The sequence below is a fragment of the Fundulus heteroclitus genome, chromosome 20, assembly GCF_011125445.2.
Source record: "Fundulus heteroclitus isolate FHET01 chromosome 20, MU-UCD_Fhet_4.1, whole genome shotgun sequence".
In the NCBI taxonomy this organism is placed as follows: Eukaryota; Metazoa; Chordata; class Actinopteri; order Cyprinodontiformes; family Fundulidae; genus Fundulus; species Fundulus heteroclitus.
Window position 1 is genome coordinate 15,448,144 of NC_046380.1, and position 20,936 is coordinate 15,469,079.

Consider the following 20,936-nt stretch of genomic DNA (forward strand, 5'->3'; position numbering starts at 1 on the left):
CTTTTGGTTTCTTAAACTTTGACTTGAATTGTGATGATCAGGAACTGATGCTGTCCCATTCATCATCTATTTTTTTTTGTGTGTTTCTGTGAAAACGCTTTCTCCACAACTGTAAGAAATCCCTCTGTCTTCTGCATTATGTATTGTCAAAAAGAGTTTTAACTAGCTGCTAATTCATATGTCTGTCTACAGTGTGCATTTGAGGCGTTCCTGCGGGCAGCAACCATACTTAGAAAAGGCAGACCTGCAAACAATTTTTCACATCATTAAAACAAGGAAGTTTTTATTTTACTTTGGTCACTCACACCATCTCTCTGTGCTGGCATAAACATATATATATATATATATATATATATATATATATATATATATATATATATATATACAAAGAAATGCAAATGAAATAGGAACTGTATTGGACATTGTATTCGATAAAACACTTTTTGTAAGATTTAAAAGTTGTTTTTTACCCTGATTAAAGTACCATTCCATTACACTTCACTGTCAAAGTCTGTGCCATTTTTTTTAATACAGGGTTTTGTGTTTCATATGAACATCATGAAGTTTTATTTTTGGTCTAGCCGCCAAAACATTCACATCTTGAGAGTTGAAGCAAAGTCGGTGCTCAGATCCACTTTTCCAAACGGAAAAGGTTCTTGCTCCTCCTGTACGTTTCAGTCCTGCCGTGTTTCGCTCCGTCACCTGCTGTGTCTGTCTGGTGAGGGGCTGACTTCTTCGTCTGCGTAGCCGCTGCTGTCGGACTGCATGCTGTCACCCCGGACCACTTCACCTACACAACCATCAAAAGAAAAGAAAAAAAAACACATTCAGGTTTTCTCCAAGTTCTGCAAACTATAAACCGTTTAGCAGCTGCAGTCTAACCTGAATTTGGCTAAGAAAAGGCCCCATTTTCCCCTTGAAGACACCTGCTCAGCGACCTGTATACGCAAGTGCCTCTCATCATCCTTACAGTGCCTTGAAAAGGTATTCACATCATGGACATTTTTATCTTGTATAAGTCACAACCAAAAACGTTCATGTCTTTTATGTGTTTTTTTATGTGTACAGTTGTGGAGGGAAAATAATAACCTGATTTCCAAAAATAAATAAATCAGAATAGCATTTGTTTTCAACCCCTAAGTCAACATTTCACAGCAATTACAGCTGCAAGTCTTTTTTGGAAATGTCTCCACCAACGTTGCACCTCTAGAGGCACAAACTTTCCGTGCAAAATTCATTTATTTCATTAATTTAAAAAAAAGGTAAAAATAAATAAAATTCTGAACAAAAAGGAGCAAAAGGAAGTATAAACTTATAACGCTTGCCCCTATTCACAGAAATTAAACTTAGAAATCAAAACTTAGAGGTCCCTTGGTAACACAAGAGAAAACACCAAAATATATAATCCTAATCACTAATATAACACGTAACAATAATAATAAATTAAAAAAATTTAAAAATTGTTTTGGACATCTCACTGTCAACATCATTCCACAAACTTAACACCCTTAACTGAAATACATTTTTGCATCAGCACAATTATACTTTCTCTTTTTTTTTTGCAGCACTCAGTTCCTTTTAAACTATATTTACTTTCCCTTTTAATAAATCTGGTTTGAATGTTGTTTGGTAATGTTTGCTTATGAGCTTTATACATAACTTTTAACATACAAATTTCAATCAACTCATTAATTTTCAATTAATTTAACTGTATAAATATTGGATTTGTATGATCTCTATATCCACTTCCACGAATAACTCTCACAGCTCTTTTCTGTAAGAGGAAGATTTCATTTATATATGTTTGACAGGCACTACCCCCACGCTTCCACACAATACGTCAGATATGGGTTGTACAATATATACAAAGCCTTTTTGTTCAAAATATCCTAGACCTTATTACAGCAACAGTTTTAGATATTTTACCTTTTATGTGATTTTTATAAGGTTCCCATGACAAATGTTGATCAATAAGAACAGCCAAAAACTTAATTTATTTTGTTTTTTTGTACTTCGAATCTTTCAATATACAGTTGTTTATCAACACTTTTTCTGCTGCAGCAAAATATCATAAACGTTGTTTAACAATATTAAACCATTTTTTTTAAATAAATTCAGTTCCAACTACCTCTAGCAATTTTTATATTTTCTCCAGAATAAAAAAGTTATATCATCTGCAAATAGAATGCACCAAAATAATTTAAAAATAATATTAATGCATAAGGAAGAGTAGGGGTCCAAGCATTGATCCTTGTGGTACCCCACAACTAATATTTCACACAGTAGCTTTTGTGTTAGCAATCTCTACAAACTGCCTTCTATTTTTGAAATAACTTATTTAAAAAAACACACTTGTACAACTTTTTCAATAATATTGAGTGATCTAATGTACCAAAGGCTTTTTTTTAAATCCACTAATACACTTATTACACTTATTGCTGTTGAAATCTCTTCTACCAGCTCAATTATTGCTGTCACCGTTGAATGATTTGAGCAAAAACCATATTGGTTCAGTTAAAATTCTATATTTATTAATACATTTATTTCATCTAGAAATAAATAATTTCTCCAAAATCTTTGAAAATTGCAGAAGCAGTGAAATAGGTCTATAAATATTATAATCATGCTTATTCCCATCAATTTTAGCAATTTTCATATTGTCTGGGAAAACCCCTCTTGAAAATAACAAATTACAGATATATGTAAATAGGTCCACAACTTCTTAATGAAACCCATATTCATATCTACAAAATTATTACTGGTCTTATTTTGACACTGTTGTACAGCCTGCAATACTCCACTCTTATCCACTCCATCAAGAAAAAAAATACTATCAGCAATATCAACTATATCTCTGCCAATACTATGGTAATTTTTATCCATAGGTATTTCTTTTGCTAAATTAGGTCAAGCTTTGTTGTTATTTCACAAAAAAAAAACCATTTTGGATGGAGGGTTTGGAACACTTAGTTATACAAACTAAAGCAGTAATGAAAAACAAGCTAATCAAGAGTTAGGTCTAAAGAAACAAAGAAGTGATTTATCAGAAAGGCAAAAATAAAATTAAACACAAAGTATTGCACAACTATTGTAACTGACATATTCAAATACAAATTTGAATATTCAAGTTAATCAGCAGTTATACAGCAGCCGAGTTACACAACGATGTGAGGAAAAAGATGCAATATGCATGATTGTACAAACAACATTCAAGCATCTAAAGGGTGTGCAAACGGACATCAGCGTCTGAAACACAGTGGAAATAATTCATGATCATATCAGAACCCGTACAACCATTAGCATGTTGTAAACAGTTACTGAGTGTGTTGTGGGCAGCAGAGATTATAAAGTTTAGCAGCAGCTGGGATGAAGGACCTGCGGAAACGCTCCTTAGAGCATCTAGGGTGCTGCAGTCTGGCACTGAAAGAGATCTCCAGCTCTGCACCAGCTCCATGCACAGGGTGGTAAACATTGTCCATCAATCATGTTGTTTTTCTTACAGTCCTTCTGTCTCCCACAACCTGCACTAGCTCCAGAGGGCATCCCAGGACAGTGCTGGCTCTCCTAATGAGTTTATCCAGCCGCTTCTAGCTAGAAATAAGCTGCTGCTCCAGCAAACCACACTACAGAAGATAGTTGACGCCACCACAGAGTTAAAGAAAGTCCATTTCACTCCAAAAAAATCTCACCCTGCTCAGGAGGTAGAGTCTGTTCTGGCTCTTCCTGTACAGATCATCAGTGTCGTGACGCCAGTCTAGTTTATTGTTCAGGTGAATACCAAGGCACTTATACAAAGAGTCCACTATCTCAACATCAGTTCCCTGGATGTTAACCAGTATCTATAGGGTTGGTCTGCACCTGCAAAGGTCCACCACCAGCTCCCTGGTTTCCCCTGCATTTAACCTGAGATGGTTCTGCTGGTACCAGTCTACATGGCTCTCTATCCACAAGTATGTAACTTATCCCCTATCCACTAATAGTTGTGCTGTTGACAGGTTCTCCCAGTTGAGCTGAGGAAATGTTGTCTTGACTTGTTTTGGTCTTCTTTGGTCCTTAAGATTGATTTTGTTCATTGATGTTCTCTAGCAAACCAATGAGGTTGTACCCTGAGATTAAACTGCATAAATGCTGACTACTTATTAAGCATTAGATGCTGTGAGTTTTACAGGTTGTTAATTAGCGGCATCTTTCAGATTTCTATTTGTAAATTATTTTGAAATCTATGAATTATTTTCTTTCCACTTTACAATTACGCAATACTTTGTAGTTGTCTGATTATGACAAGCCCGATGCACTGAACACGGTCGTATTTACAGTTTTTTTATGATTGCATAAAAACACTAATAAAACAATTACAGAATCAGCAACATGTTGCTCAAGGAGCAAAACGTTGGACTGCGTGCTTTTTGCAGAACAATACACGCAGCGATTTGCGAAACACTAAACACATTTTGTCTATGGTAAATGGTAAATGGCTTGTACTTGTATAAGCGCTTTATCAAGTCTGACGACCCCAAAGCGCTTTACACTACAATCATTCACCCATTCACACTCTGTTAGTAGCAACACAGTAGTCGAATGTCAGCTGTGCAACGATGCATCCATCATTTAAGACGGATCTTCCCACGTTGCCTTGCCAAAGAGGACATTGCCGACAATGTTGATGAAATTCTCTGGCCAGATCCAGCTAGGCGAAGATATGTGTCGTAGTCACTGTACTCATTTCTTTTTGTTTTCTTTTTGTTTTACTGTAACCTGTATGGGTAGTACAGTATTTTTATATGTCTATGTTCAGGGCTCACAGTGTTGGGACATGTTTCGTTGCGATTGTCTATGTTGACTGATTTTGGTTATAGGAAGAGAAATAAATCATATTTTCTGCAGCACTGATCTTGTGTTTGGTGAATTTACCTTGTTTTCACTTTCTCTGTGTACTTCACCTACAGTAATCTGATCACTGAGAGATAAAAGCGTTTTAAGTCAAACACAGCAGTGTGTAACTTGTTCAAAGAATTAAGCCTTATGAAAAGGTGTGTTTTATATGGTAACATGATATGGTTTTTATAAATGTGTATAGTTTTTACATGGGTGTTTCATTCTGCACAGGTTCTGGGATGTTCTGCAGGTTTGTGCACACACTAACTGTGTGAAGTGTTTTAAAATTCTGAGCCCTGTTTTCAAAGTTGTGCTTAAGCAATCATAAAAAACTGTAAACAGTTGTCAAAATCGATTAGCTGACCACAGCTAAAGATTTTATGATGCTCTAAAGTGAGCCATATATGAAACACTTTGTCACTTTCTATAACTGAGGAAGAAGAAAGATAAAAATGAAACATGCAAACTTGTTTTAACGCCTGGGCGGCTGTTAGAGCGTGAGCTGATAACGTCCCTCCCCTCACCCATTTATAACTGCTGCACAATCCACTCGGCTGTTTGCGCACCAGAAAAATCCTCCTCAGTGCGATGAAAACTTTGCTTCATGTAAAACGTTTAAAAAAACCTCATAAATACAGATGAATATTTTTTACCTTTGTATGAATGTTTTCTAGAGAGTGGCGAGGTGGAAGGTTGTCCAAAATCATCTTCTCCTGCACTATACACCTATGGAAACACAGTGAATTAAAAATATTTAACAAAGATACCCTTTGTTTTACCAAGGTCAATAAAGTGAGCGACTAAGAACCATGAGTTTAGCTAAATAAACTGAAGCTCATTTACTGTTTCAATACTTCATTTGTGACTTTATTTTGGCCTTTGTGTATTAGATTTCAGGATTTAACAGCGTTCCAGAATATTTTCCAGGAAATACATTTTACTAAGGAAAAAGCCTCGCAGAAAACATTAAACACAGCTTCAAACAGAAGATACTAATAAATTCAAACACATATCTTACTTAGTTTTGTTCAGCTACAAACAAGAAAAAGAAATGTATTCTCTGACATAAAATCTTACTAAATTACTTAAAATTTTATTTTTAAATTTTCATAGCACTGTAAAACTACAACTTCCACGACAGGTGACTATGCCTCTCATAAGATTGGAAACTAAATATTTCAGCCATGTATTGTAAAGATTCTGTGAAGACTTAATTGCTATGAGTTGCTGGCAATTTCACCCCTTGGCTTCTCTGTAGATTTGTATTTTTGAATGGCAATTTTTTTAAACCATCAGTGGAGAAATTCAAAGTGTTTATGGATACAAACAGGAAGGGACAAAATACTGGGACAGTATGGTAGAGGGGGTGAATTGACCCAGAGTCTTTTTCACAACTTTTTTTTTTTACCAAGTTCCAATTAGTTAATCAAACTAATTATAAAGTTATTACTCTCTTTTTTTTCAGATTATCACTCCTATCCAATTTGGTTTCCTTATTGCATATGTTGCGTTTTCTAATTTTTTGGTTTTGTTGTGTTTTGCTTATCAGGGCCTCCATGTAACCTGTAAACCTGCATGGCAAATACGAAACAAAAATGTCTTTAAAAGAAAAATTATATTTAAAAAAAAATTTCCCAGCACCCCAGCAGTTCAATAGAGCTCCTCAGAAAAGAGCAATGAAAGACGAATCAGTTGCCCCAACTAAATATCAGCACCAAGTTCTGGATGTCATCAATATTTGAGACCTACTAATAATTAGTTTACTTAAATAATTTCCCTCTGGGATTATTAAAGTATGTCTGATTCTGATAAAAACTGATTAAATGATGACTGTGTGTTATCAACTGGTCTCAAGCATTGAGTTACGATGATTAAAACTTCCTATAATCCACAAAAATCAACTAAGGCACATAAAGAACAGTTTAAATTCATCATCGCATTGCATATGCTAGAATTTAAAAGTATCTGTACCTCCTCCAGCTCGAAAGAGTTGACCTGCTGACGGTTAGCGGAGAATTTGCCCAGGCCCGGGTGCGTTAACGGGTTCAGGTACTGTCCCTCTTCCTCATTGGACGGCTCTGCAGGTGATGGCTCGGATGAGGAAGGTGAAGCGTGGCAGGAATCCGCGGGGTTCCTGGAGGGCGAAGACGCGTCCTCGTCTTCCCAGCCAGTCACAGTGATGCAGCAGTGAGCATAAATGCCGCTAGGTGATCCCGATCCATCCACCTGCGGGGCCTTTCTAGAAGAGGAAGGTTGTGAGTCCTCGTTAGCCTCCGAGGTAAGGGTTTGTAGAGCCGGTTTGTGTGACGGAGAGCATAATCTATCTCTACTTTCTGTCCTGGAGATATGAAGGAAGCGGCTTTTGTTTTGACCGCAGAACGGCGCTCGATGTACACTCTCCACTATCTGTGGGCAGATTAGATCGTACGTGACGTTGGCGCCAGGACTAAGCACAGCGGTCCCTTCGTCGCTCTGCGTCGGACACGATCCCCGCTCTGGCTGATCCGAGGCTGACAGAGTTTCTGTTTCTATCACAGTTTCTCCTGATAACGATGACGTTAGAGATGTTCTCATGCAATCCGCTCGTCTGTCCCTATCAGCATTATCTGCTTGTTCGCCGTCCAGCGTTTCCTCGTGGCAGATTTTATTTCCCTCCTGATGAACGTCTGTGTCCTCCACAGTCTGCTGGGTTTGCTCCACGTCCCCGCCATCTGTCAGCGTCCTAAAATCCTCACGGGATCCACACCGGTCTTGTTCTCCCAAATCCAGCTTCTTGACACTGCCGGACTTGGATTTCAGCACGATATCCACCAGTTCAGGAAGACTGGATCTCTTTCTGGGAGAGGGCTGTGGAGAGGTGGAGTCTGACCCGCGAGGCGAGCCGGTGTACAGGCACATCTTGTTCACGGTGTCCTTCAGCCTCTCCACCGGAGAGCGAGGCTCGCTGCGAATGCTGGTTCTGAACCGTTCGATCCTCTCCGCGGGAGACGAGAAGGAGAACTCCGGCGTGGCCAGCTTCTGGAGCGGAGTGCGTGAGACGTGGGAGTAAAGGGAATAGAAAGCATTGGCCATGGCCGTGAGCACTTGCACTTGTCTGAAACGACCTGTGGGAAGAACGGAGTGTAAACAGTTTCACTTTTTCACACACCCGACAACGGAAGATGAGTCACCTGACACATACAAGACAGAGAGATGTAACAAATCCATACTGGCAAGCGAAAGGCTGGGGTCTTCCTCTCTTATCCGCCGGATCTGGGCGTCCAGGAAGAGGCGGAAGTTGATGCCCTCAGCCTGAGAGGGAAAGGTGAAGAATCGAGGAGGGATGCGTACGGTGACCTGAGGTTCTTCGCAGCCAAAACCCAGCTCGTATAGAGTCTCCTCTGCGTCCTCGGAGCACATCTGCAGAACCTCTGACACGCTGAAAAATGACAAACGTGCATCTCAAAAAGTACGAATATCCTAAAGAGAATGTTTTACTTCAGGAATGTCTTTTGAGGAAGTGAAATATTCAAGAGACACAGATGGATACATTTGAGGCACTAATTGTGATTTTAGCTCACAATTAATAAAAACCCAAAACTAATTTATCAGAAAATAAAAGTATTACATTGGGCCCAAAAGAAAATGTCTCTAATACAGAAATGTGACGTTCTGACCCACACAATAATCAGAAGAACTGCTGACTTGAGTTTTCAGTTCTTTGCTAAAAATGTTTGCTCTGTCCAAACAAATCAATGCAAAGCTGTAAAAAAAAAAAACAATTTCTGCTTTCAGGCTTTTTATCTTAGTTGACCATTATCATACTTATTTTATTTATTTATTCACCTATATTATCTAGATGTGTTTTATTTTACTGTATAATTCCCTGCTTAAGTTGTGCCTTGCACAGCACTTTGGTCTACAATCGTTTTAAATGTGCTCCAGAAACTAAATTTAAGTTTGACTGTAAAGGTTGAGTGGAAGAACAGGTGTTGGAAAATAAGTCCAACAAATAACAAGCGTGACCACCGCGTTTACAAAACCATGAAGCAAAACCCATTCAAGTGCTTGGAGCAGATTCAGAGGCTGTGAGCTGTGCGAGGAGTCCGAGCTTGAAGAGCCACCGCACACCAACGCATCAACGACGCATCAACGACGCATCAACGACGCATCAACAACATGAGCTACAGCTGCGGCCTTCATTGTGTTGAGCCACTTTGAAACCAGAGACAACCTCATAAGTGTCTCACCTAGGCTTCGGAGAAAAAGGAACAAGCCTGTCGCTCAGTGGTCAAAAGTCCTCTCCTCAGGGGAACGTTTCCATTTCTTTTGAAAACCAAAACCCCAGAGTCATAAAGGAAAAGGCACAGAATCTGAGTTCCTTGAGGTCAAATGAGACGTTTCCACAGTATGTGATGATTTAGGGAGCCATGTTATATTCTGGTGGTGGTCCACCATGTTGAGTCAAGTTGATGTAGCCATCTACCAGGACATTTTTGGACCAATAGTTCTGTCCCTCTGCTGACAAGCTCTATGGAGTCCGGTTACCTCAGATTTAAGCCTGTTTTCTGTTGCAGTGACCCGTATAACTGAGAATTTGCACAGGCAAGCTCTATGGCGAGGCGGATCTAATTTTCCAACAGGACCTGGTAACGGGTTACACTGTCGAAGTTACCAACACCTTGCTTAGCACCCAATGTGTCACTGTGCATGATAGGCCAGCCAACTCCAACGTTTTTGTGGTTTTCTGTTACCACATACTCTGGAAAATCTTCACGATCCTTTCAGCACTGCGGTTATCCCTGTTGCTTGAACGTCTTTTTCTGCCCCTTTCTTCTTCCACTCAATTTTACGTTAATGTTGTGTGGTTTTGATATAGCGCTCTGTTTGCTTCCTTAGTAGAGAACTTTTGTAGCATACTTTGTTGAGGAGGGTATCAATAACTGTGCTAATTTGGAGGTTTTCCATATGTTGTAAGCCAGTGTCACCAAAATTAACAGAAATAATCACCTACCATACTGTAGTGTATATATACTTTATTTGTAATGAGTCTATTTATCACATGAATTTCACTTTTCGAAGTGATTACTGAGTTTATTTAGGTACACCTGTACGAACAGGTATCAATTCAAAACGGCATGACTGAGTAACATAACAGGTTTCTGGAAGCTGTAACTTGTTGTGAAGGAAATTGTAAAAGTAATCGTATGGTCCAACACTTAGACCAATTTTCTAAATGATATTTCTTTACCATTCTGCAATTTTCAAGACTCACCTTGACACCGTTTTCCAGGTGGAGGAGGAAAGGCAGCTGGAGGCCATGCTGTGGCCCAGGTTCAGTGACGGCGGGCATAGTTTCTGACGAGGACCACTAAAAACCAAACATATGAAACGTTACGGTACATAAAACTTTCAAAACAGATGATACACTCACTATTTCCCAGGGGACTAACATGAAAAAAAATTATATTCTGAGCTTGAGGAGAAAGTAAACAACAAACCTGCTGAGCTGTTTTCTGAGGGAAGGGTGTCTGGCCGGGCATCACGGCGAACGAAGAAGAAGAAATAAAAAATAAACAAACCGACAAATAGTTCAACAAAGTTTTTGAAAAACCTCTTCATATATTTAGAAAACATTTAAATGGTGTTGGTACGTTTCCAGAAAGTGGTCCGTCAAGCTTCCAGTTAAACTGTAAATGAACTCTGTCTGCAGCTCAAAACAGAACCGCAGAGTTTCAGAGTGTGGCTGTGTAATGAACCATGCATTCTTGCCAGGAAAATAATGATTTTGCAAAAGTAAAACAAATAAATCTAGATTATATATGGTCTTGTGGGAGGTGTAGAAGACAGTTAAACTAGTAAAATGTTTCTACTTACCCACACTTATTTGTAGTTTCTCCAAAGTTTATAAGTGAGGCTGGGGGTAAAAAAAAGCACAATGAGTTGGTTTTTGAGGTCTTTCAGCCTACGTCATGTATTGAGACAGGTTCTATTTAAGTTATGTCTCAATTCTACTGGTCTAGCACTTTATTTATTTACTAACAATTTAAGTGATCTTTTGGGGGGAAAAATGCATTTAACCAATTCTTTTTGTATGATTCAAAATCTGTTTGATAATGGGAGCCATTTAAATGCGAAGAAAAAGCAAAAAATGACTGTATGTTGCAGTTTAGTATCTATAGTTTGAATTTAACACAAGGAGTCAAGAAAACAAAACATCTCTATCCAAACTGGAAAAGTCTATGGTTTTATTTGGAGTTTTAAATGTTGCTGGGGTAACTTCCAACACAACCAGTTTACATAGTGTGACACCTGTGGGATTATCATTCCCTGGACCCTTTTGCATTCAGTTAAGGACTGAAGCTGTTTTATTTTATTTTATTTTATTTTCTGATCTGCAAAAAATGCAACAGCTTCACACTTCACCGTTTATCTTTGTGGTTTAGTTCTGGTGTGGCGGAAATGTTTATTTAATCTCTCTGAAACGACCAGTGTACAAGGACAGGCAATAATCCAACGAGATAAAGTGGGGGAAAAAAAAAATACTCGATGCAAGCATTTCCTTTTCCCGTTTGAAAGGATCTGCATAAGTAGAGTTTAAAAATAACCATAACCAAACAATACCTGATTTCCCTATTTAAAACATTTGCTGGCTCATTACATCACCTTACCTGTCTCCGCGTGTGTGTGTGTTTGTGTGTGTGCAAAGTCACGTTTCAGATAATCAAATTATCTGGGAAGTGAGTGTTTGTGTGTTTGAGTTCGTGCAGGCGCTTACCATCGGCTCCAAGACTCAAGTCATCGGGAAAGGCGTTAGCGTGCAGTGCAGACTCTAAAAAAATGAATCAGATATTAAAATGTGACTCAATGATGTTCTAAATCAGAAATTGTGCAAATTACCAGTGCAAAATGTAAATTAAGGATATTGACTTAAATATCTACAGCATTTGCATTTATTTCAGGTAGCTATTTATTCCAGATTGTATCTTATATTAAATAACATGATACAGAAAACCTTAAATAGCCCTATTTACTTACTGTAATATAAAATTGTCCCATGTATCCAATGATTCCCTCATTCAACCGAATGAGGAGAATCGACCAAATTCTGAGCTCATTTACTTGTAAAAAGATCATGTACTAGTGCTTTGCCTGCATTGTGCAGCTTTTTTATTGCAGAGACTGAGCCCTACCTTAATAAGAAATATAATATTTTGTACCGTATATCTCTGAATTTATTTATTTATTTTTTTACATTTACGTAATCAAGTTCTTTGTGAAAAGGTTGCACGTCTCACCAAAACTTAGCTTGCTGCTGTTCTCCAAACAGCCCTCAGATCTGCAAGACACAACCCGGTTTTAAACACATAAGCACAAACACACACAACTTGAGCCTTTGTCATTTGCATGCCTCTATCGAAAATGTGTCCGTGTTTGCATCTCCGGCTTAATATGAAAAATGATAACAGGCCGAGGTTACAGTGCAAATTTGTTCGACACTTTGCAATCAGCAGCTTTCCACGCGCTTCTGAAGTCTTGCAACTTCCTCTTGTGGAAATATTAGCATTCGGGGTAACGGCAAGCCAAAATCAGTTAGTTTTCATTTTCATTTCTGAGAACGCGTTGAGCCAACAGCCATTCCTTTTAATGTTCTCAACATGGGCGTCAAGGCACATTTAGACGCCCAGTTACTGTCATCTAGCATCCTTGGGTCCCATAAGGGCTTCTCTCTCGTTGACTGACGTTTACACCATAAGATACTGTTCCTCTTTCCTGCAGTCAGTTTCATTAAACAAGAAACTTTTATTTCCTGCAATCTACACCACAACGTAATTTCAGATACGTCAAAGAGTTGGAAGCTTTACTGAGAACAATTGTTGTAAATCATGCCACCTCTGGTAAACCAACTAAAAACAAAAAAAAAAAAAACTACCTTGACAGTAGGTCAGCTCAGTCTGTGGTTGACTAAAAGATGGCTTGTCTTTCTCTCTTTTTCCAATGGAACTATAAGAATGCATAACCTCAGGCTACTGCAGCAGACAAACACCTTTATGTGACTAGCTGACAGCACCACCTGACTTCAGAAAGTTTCCACTCTGCGCTCTGCTGCTTGATACAGTTTCCAGTGATATACATCTTACGAGCTGGAAAATGTAAAAAGTCAGCAGTTTGTCAGCTTCTGAAAAAACAAGAAAACAAGTCGGCTTACCCACAGCCGAGGAGCCAGTTCTCAATCTTTCCAGTGTAGCCAGCTGTGAAAGTGACAGCGCTCTTATTAACATCAACAGGTTTCTCTTTGAACACTGTATACAAAATTAGTTTTTCTGCCTAGAAGCATTAAAGACGGTCGAAACTACAGTGAAATGGGCGAACTATTCAACAAAGTGACGTATCCGCGCTCACCATCAGGAAAGACGTCGTCATCTGATATGGAGGCCGAGGCTGCGGTGTTAGACGGCGGGCCCTCGAGGTCCTCCACAGTCGGCCACTGTCGGCTGCTGTTGATCCAGGCTCGCCGCCGGACGGTGGACGAAGACCTGTCCATCACCTCGATTCAGACGCAGCGACAGAGCATGACGGCTTCAAAACTCTGAAACAAAGGCGGAAATTAATTCAGTTCAGTTCAATTTCATTGATGTGCCACCAATTCACAGCAAACCTCATCATTAAGGCCCTTTACGAAGTTGATTCCATCAAATCACACAGAGAGATTGGTCAAAAATGTTTCCCATCTAAGGAAACCCAGCAGCATCATACCGAGCATGCATGTGGCGACAGTGGAGAGGAAAAGGTTTTTATGGCTGTTCGGTGTAAATCCAACACTACCCCTCCACTACCTGTTGCTGCACTTAGCCGGTCCGCTGACTGAAAGAAAGCACCTACACCTTACCCATGCTTACAAGATAGACAAATTTGCCTTCTGGTAAAAAAAAAAAAAAACTGTGGGTAGAAACACAATCAAGCTAAGGTATCACCATCTTTCACTCCATATTAAGGTAACGTTGCTTTAAAACAAGTTTGACTGCAAGCCGGCTGCCTGCGCTGATAACCCAAATAATTAACAGGCTGTTATCAGCTCCCAGTGTCGCTCTTTAAAGAGCAGAATGCCAAAAACGATGTTATTCTGTGCAGTAAGTACAGGATATTATGTGTAGTTTGTGCTATATAGTTACTTTAGTCTGTGCAATTAAACTAAACTAATAGGTAATGTTTTGTTACTAATAATCCATATCAAATAGTATGTTTTCCAGCATTAAGCAAAGTTGTAGCTTTTCTATTTCAAATAAAAACCATATGGGACATGTGACTGCGGTACTTTTACCGCTGACTATGACAAATTTGGGGGGACATGAGAAAAGGACCCCCACTGGGTTGGCGTTCGTCCCCCATATGGGTGACATTCAAACTAACAGACAGCTACACTACCAGGTGACTTTCAGAACTGAACTACCGGGGGCTTCACTGACACAGAGCGTTCATTTGATTCACTGCCAAATTCCTGCTGCTCTGGTCAGTCTCCCACTGAACACTGCTGCGAGTTGGAGCATCTGATTACTACTAGACCAACCAGAAAATGCTGAGCAGATAAAATCTGGAATCTAGCAAGAATGGACAGAGATTCCTCTTGCGAATTAACCATCTTATTCCCAAACATTGAATTAAGAAAGGCCAACGCAGCATAGCGGTAATGAGGTTTATCCCCTCCTAACTTGCTCTGAGTGTGTTTAAAAATGTGTTTAAACTTTCTCAACTGAAGTGAAGCTCCCAAGTGAAAACACTGAAAAGAAATCCTTTGTGCTGGATTCAACTTTTTGTTGTTGTTGCACTTTATAGAGCTTCCCAGCCTTTTTGGTGGAAATGTGCCTTGACCTGGCGAGCAATTCCACTGAAGTCCTCCTCCAGAGTCCTTTAAACTCACGTTCTGCTGTAGGATTTCAGGGAAAGCAAGAATGCGTTTTAATCTCATGCAGCTGTGTGTTAGTGCATCTCTGCACCAAGCCAAAACTACGGTGAACTAAAATTTTTGAATCGAATCCAATTTGAACAACAGAAGATCGCAGATCAGGACACATGCTGTATGAAACATTGCTGTCTATAGGCAACTTGTACAGTTGGAATATGTTTTTTTCCCAGTTTCCATGAAGGTATTGGTATTTTTCTCAAAATAGGTATGCTTCTTACAAACAAAAAAATAAATAAGCAAAGCTTTATGGGCAACAGCAGAACACAATGATTAAACATAACTGATATTGTGGACTAGGGCAAGCAAACACTAAAACCCTGCGCATCATTTCAACATGGCTAAATGAAATCAGCACAACCGTAGATAATTACGCGGAGATTTATGGACAACATGAACGACAGAACTAGAATACTAGAAATACGCTGAAGTGAATCTAGATAAACTCGACTTTCAGAAGGTATTTTCTAGATAATCAAAAGCGTGTCGTTGAAGACAGAGGGAAGAAAAAAAAACATTTTCAAAACGCGGCTGAGCTTAAATGCGGACTCTCTTACGCACAAGAGCAGCGAGTAATCTTTCCAAAGAGACGAGAGCTTTCATCGTCATGCAGGCTGCAGGTTTCAGTTGTGTGTCAGCGGCGAACTTTCTCTGGTTTCCTGTTGAACCGGACTCACCCAGGCAGATGGCAGGAGCGACTTCATCCGCAGCGTCCTTTCGGCAGCCTGTTAAATAATAGCCTGCCCGGCCCTATCGGAGATGGAGCCCAGAGATAAAGCGCCGGGCTTTTTTTGGGGAGGTTGCTTTCCACCGAAGCTTGTCTCTGCTGGGCGCGGGCAGGTTTTTTGGGGGTTGAAGAGCGCGGAGCGGCGCCCGGCCCTGGCGCGTCTGAGGAAGTGACTTTGCATCTCATTTGGCAGACTGAAGTTATCAGCGTGGCGTGGGACGCGTCAGCCTCACATCCTGCACGAAACAAGCGCTCAGCCTGACAGGTTGCTGGAAATGTCAGCGGCAGCGCGGCTGTTGCGACACAAATGGTGTTTTTTTATTGCACACGAAGTACAGTAACTGCTTGGCGTTATCTTGCTTCGTTTTAATTTGTTTGTCTTTTTCACATTAGTGATGCTTCAAGAGCATCCTTTCTGCTAAGGATAAGAGCGCATGACATCCCATGCCATAGATATTTTTAAGCCACGCTCGTTTCGCGGGTTGGAGATGCATATGTTCATTTTTTTATTAGTAAGACTCCACAATTAATAACTTCGGTGTGGCCTTTTATAGTGCAAAGTGATATAAATTACATGGGACAGGCGTATTTTAACCAAAAGTGCATCAGATATACAATTTATGTCAAAGCGAGGCTTATTGTTTGTCTTCTTCGTTTTTCCTAATTTGATTTTTTTCTGTCTGCTGACTAACCCTGGTGTCCCTTTTAGAGGTCAAATGAACAACATTAAACAGTGTGTATTGTGTATAACTAACGTTTATATATATATATATATATATATATATATATATATATATATATATATATATATATATATATATATATACACCCATCCATCCGTCCATCCATCCCCATGTCTGCACCAGGTTCAGGGTGCAAACCCAAAGGTCCCTCTCCTCCACCTCATGATCCCAAGGCATTCCCAGGGAAGAGGGATATATAGTCCCTGCGGCGAGTGCTGGAACTTCCCGGGGGTATTATGTTATGATGTTATTTATTTTCACCCACTTCTTTGTTTTGCTGAAAATTATTCTTATTTTTTTTATGTTATTTATTTTTACTTAATTGTTTGCCCTTGTGTAAGGGAAGCACATGCTTCCCTTGTGTTTTCACGTTGCTGCTTTGAAGCATGAATTTTCCCACTGATGAACAATAAGGATTATTTCTATTCTATTGCGTTTATTTTTCATTTTATTCATTGCACCGTCACAATTTGCACATAACTTGAACATTTTTGGCATGTCGTATTATATTACTATCAAGAAATGAAATGACTACTTTCTACTTCTGCTTGAGTAAAAGCATACTAAAGTAATGCTTCTCTTACTAGAGTAAAACATTTTTGGCTACCGCCTTTCCCTCTTGAAAAAAAGTTAATTGAAGACAGGGTTTGTTTGTTTGTTTTTTTCTGGCAGATGGCAGGGGCTTTACACCATGAGTTGATCACAGGTTAAAACATTATCATTTGGGTTTTCATCATACTTTGCTCTGTAACACTGAGTTCGTGACTATCATCTGCAAGGCCGGGAAAGCCCCTATTTCTTACAAAATAAATCATGTCATAAGTCCACTTGATGAATGCTGGTGGTGAGTGGGGTTCATCATGTGCCTACAGCCTACTGGCATGCCAAAGCGCCCTTAGGTCTGCCCTGGAGTTCCTAGAACCCACAATTCACTGTTCTTTGATGTCTCCCCTCTGCTAAGTGGGTTACTTCAGTGTTATTTGCACATTAGCCACAGTCATCTGGAGCCTTCTATCCTGCTCTCTGAGTGAACTTACCCACAAGCCTTGTTCTGCTTGAAATTCTGACTCCATGTCTAGACAGAATATCCCAAAGAGCTCATCCTCTGTACCCTACTTTGTCTGAAATTCCCCCAGCATCCCATATGTTGGCATTAATGGATGAGACTCTTCACAACTTTCCTCTTGACTGCCTCCATCCTCTCCTCCGATAGCATGCGCAGAGAGAGAGCTGCGCCTCGTTGATCAGGACCACAAAACAAGGTTTGGTCGAATACTTGAGCTGGTAATGTCTTCTGGAAACTCTAGCTTCAGCCTGAATTTCTGTGTCAGCTGGTGCTTTGCTAAAATCTAACAAATCTCGGCCTCTCTATCTTGGTGTCCATTTAAATCCTCCTCCTCTGCTCTTTCACCTCAGTAATCTTAATGAAGTCTTGTTCCACTCCAAATAGTTAATTTCTCTGCATTTTTATTTTATATTTTATTTCTTTATTTAGCTTTTTTGAGGTTTAAATCTAAATATTTGGTGTAAACCGACATTACAGATTTTGCTGTTTAAATAAACTGTTAAATTGAAGGCTAGATAAAGCCAAACTTGACACCTAGGCGAAATGCTCCATATCTTATCTTTATTTCAAATATGTAATGTAAAAACATAGTTGGCATGTCAAGTTTTAGAAATTCAGATTTCCATCCGTCCAAAAATCGAACACCAATAAAATCTGCAAACAGTTACAATGTCTGTTTTTCTGCCAACTCCTAAAGGTCTGAAAATTATCTGTTTTGTTTATCTTTTCAACTTAATGCTAAATAGTTAATTGTAAAAGCTTAGCTGCACTTGGGCTATGCAGTTTGATTCCCTTAAACTAAAATGGGCTGCCAATATGTCTTTCGCAAACCTTTCTGTAGACATAAGTATACGTCAAGGAAATATGTAATTTTTTTTATTGTTTTTGGCGTATACCTTTAGCCATATAAAGGGATAGCTTGAACATAGGGCGCGTGTCAAGATGAGAGACTTTTTACAATGCAGCACTGATTGAGAGTTAAAACCAAAATCCAGACAAAGATGGCACAAAACTCATGGCACAATTAGAAACCATGAGTTACTGAGGTATGAAATAAAACTGAAACATATGGGCTAATTTTCTGTGAACTAAAACAGTCGTGTGATTGATGATAAGACTGTAAATGGTTAAAGGAGTTTGATTACAGAGAATTAGAACATTTCTTGCTGATCACACATAACCATATACCTCCTGTAGCAACATGATCTTTGATGCTCTATGTTCTACTCACTGAAAAAGTGAGCTCCATGAGTAGAAGAAAATCTGGAAAAATGCAAGGTCAGAGGTCGACACTTAATTAGGCTCAAAGTTGCTAAAGAATGCAGATCATTCCCTGTGAGAGGTATAAATCTTGAGATACTATCGTACAACTTGTCTCTGCTTTCAGCTTCTCCCCCGCTTTATCCCTGACCACCCAGATGTGCTCCTTTGGTCTTTGTGGCGTCGTTTGTTCACTAATGTTCTCTAATAAGACTCAGAGAAAAGCTGTGTGTACGCTGAGACTAAAAAACACAGAGATTGACTCTATTTTTCTAATTAGATTACCTCTGTGGGTTGTTTATTGCATTTTATCAGGTGGTAACAGAGAAAGGGGATCTGAATGGAAAAAGAGACCGTTACCTATTTGTAATCAACAACTAAAAGCCACTATTGACTTGGCAGTTATTCTCTTCTTTGTGTCTGTTGGTTTAAAAAATACATTCAAGTTTGTAGTGGTAACTATAAAATATAAAGAAGTATGTGTGGTATGGATCATTCAATGTGATTTTAGATTACAGCAATTCCGTATTTTCTAGAGGTCTGTGAACTAGAGCGTTTAAAAAACTATTCTATTTGAACGAGCATATGTTGTTTACATACATACATACATACATACGTATGTATGTAGGCGTATAGATAGTATATGTATATATATATATAAGTATATACATATGTATATACATATGTATATATAGGCGTATAGGTGTATGTATATATATATATATAATTATATATATATATATATATATATATATATATATAAATCTATCTATATATATAGATAAAATCTATATATATATATATATATGTTTATATATATAAATCTATCTATATATATAGATAAAATCTATATATATATATATATATATATATAGACCACTGTGAATGTAAATAAGACATCATATGCCCATTCCTATTTCTTTTTGTATTTTTTGGTATTCTTTTTGATCCATTGTATATATGAAGATTCACTGTATATAACTGAATGCACCTTCCCTTTTCTGCACCTTCTTGTATGAGCCGATGTGACGAGTGAATTTCTCCATTGTGAGATCAATAAAAACTATCTTATCTTATCTTAATGTGTAGCTACACGTGGTGTTTTAGCTTGGTGCATTAAAACCACTGTATGAATTATCTGTAAAATGTTAGAAATGCTTCTGCTGTGTTAAGATGAATTCGTTAGATGGGGCTATTTGTAGAAAAAGCGGAACTCTAGAGATGCTGCGTTAGGTTGCAGCCTGTATGGGTGACTCCAGCCAGACCGGGGTGGGTCCATCTTGGACTGAGGATTCACTCCACCCTCCGTCGTGTTTACATGGCCACATGTGCTGCTTCATTGACAGCCCCCTTCACGGTGATAAAAGCCCTCCCACCACAATGTTTCCCTCCCAGCGCGGCTTCAGCCAGTGTTTGAGCATTAAAATAAGGGGGTTTATCTCCTCCACGCCGCCTGACTCCTCCCGCCACCTCGCTGTTTACAGAACCACTGGCGGCCACCGCTACTTGGGAGTACTTAGGGAGTGGCCAGCAGCCACGGAGGCAAGACTCAAACGCAGTCCGCCCTCCTTTCTCCACACCTCCGTGTTCAAGGCTAAAAAATGAGCTTCGGCATAAAATCACTCCGTTGTATGATAAGATTTACTTTTATCACCAAAAAAAACGAAGTTATCGGCTTTAATTTAGATTATTTCCTCGTGACGCTGTTTACGCGAAAAACAGATATCTAAACGTCACTCATGTTCAGGAGCGCAACCTACCGTGCTTGGTCCCGCCCATTTGACCGCTTTTCGTTAAGTCCCATTGGCTGTTTGGCTGTCATAGGCGGTATCGTGCACTGTTATTGGATAAGAACGTTGTCGGTTCAAAGTAACTCGTAGCAAGGTGCGCTTCTTTTATGATTTGTGTTAGCACGAAATCCGAGCTCAACTACAATTCTACAATACTTAGTAATTTGTTCTGTATGTTTGTTAATGTATGAAAAAAAAATGCTTGTCAAGGATTTATTTAGCTTATTCCTTTGTTTTTCCTATGTATGTCTGTGATGTTCAGCACTTTGAATGTCTTGCTACTGAAAAGTGCTATATAAATACTTACCTTACGTTACCTTACAAAATAACACTACAACAGGTTTTTTGTTTAGTAGACACATTTTGTTGCTCTGATATACAGATCCATGAAAAAAATGACTGCCCACCTCACGGATTTCTTATGTTTTGTCTCACTTTTGAATGTGTCAGATCATGGAATACATTTTAATATCAGACAAAAAATAGATTTGAGGTTAACTATTTAATTTATTGAGGGAAACATATCCAACGCAGT

General features: G+C 39.0%; 1 protein-coding gene across 2 annotated transcripts; it reads right to left on the minus strand.

The window, feature by feature from the left end:
* Window positions 1–653: 653 nt before the first annotated feature.
* On the minus strand, window positions 654–15,608 carry tespa1 (thymocyte expressed, positive selection associated 1). Of its 2 annotated transcripts, none has more exons than XM_012869278.3 (12): window positions 15,493–15,608; window positions 13,258–13,444; window positions 13,064–13,106; window positions 12,153–12,193; window positions 11,633–11,686; window positions 10,732–10,771; window positions 10,356–10,385; window positions 10,130–10,225; window positions 8,085–8,293; window positions 6,847–7,979; window positions 5,529–5,601; window positions 654–790 (listed from the first exon to the last, which is right to left on the minus strand). In XM_012869278.3, the coding sequence occupies exons 2-12, from the start codon at window positions 13,397–13,399 to the stop codon at window positions 699–701; spliced, it is 1,953 nt and encodes a 650-aa protein (XP_012724732.2). In that variant the 5' UTR covers window positions 13,400–13,444; window positions 15,493–15,608; the 3' UTR covers window positions 654–698. The 2 variants fall into 2 exon arrangements, with proteins under 2 accessions (XP_012724732.2, XP_021175528.2); XM_021319853.2 differs by having other exon boundaries at window positions 15,377–15,602.
* Between the last annotated feature and the right edge of the window lie 5,328 nt (window positions 15,609–20,936).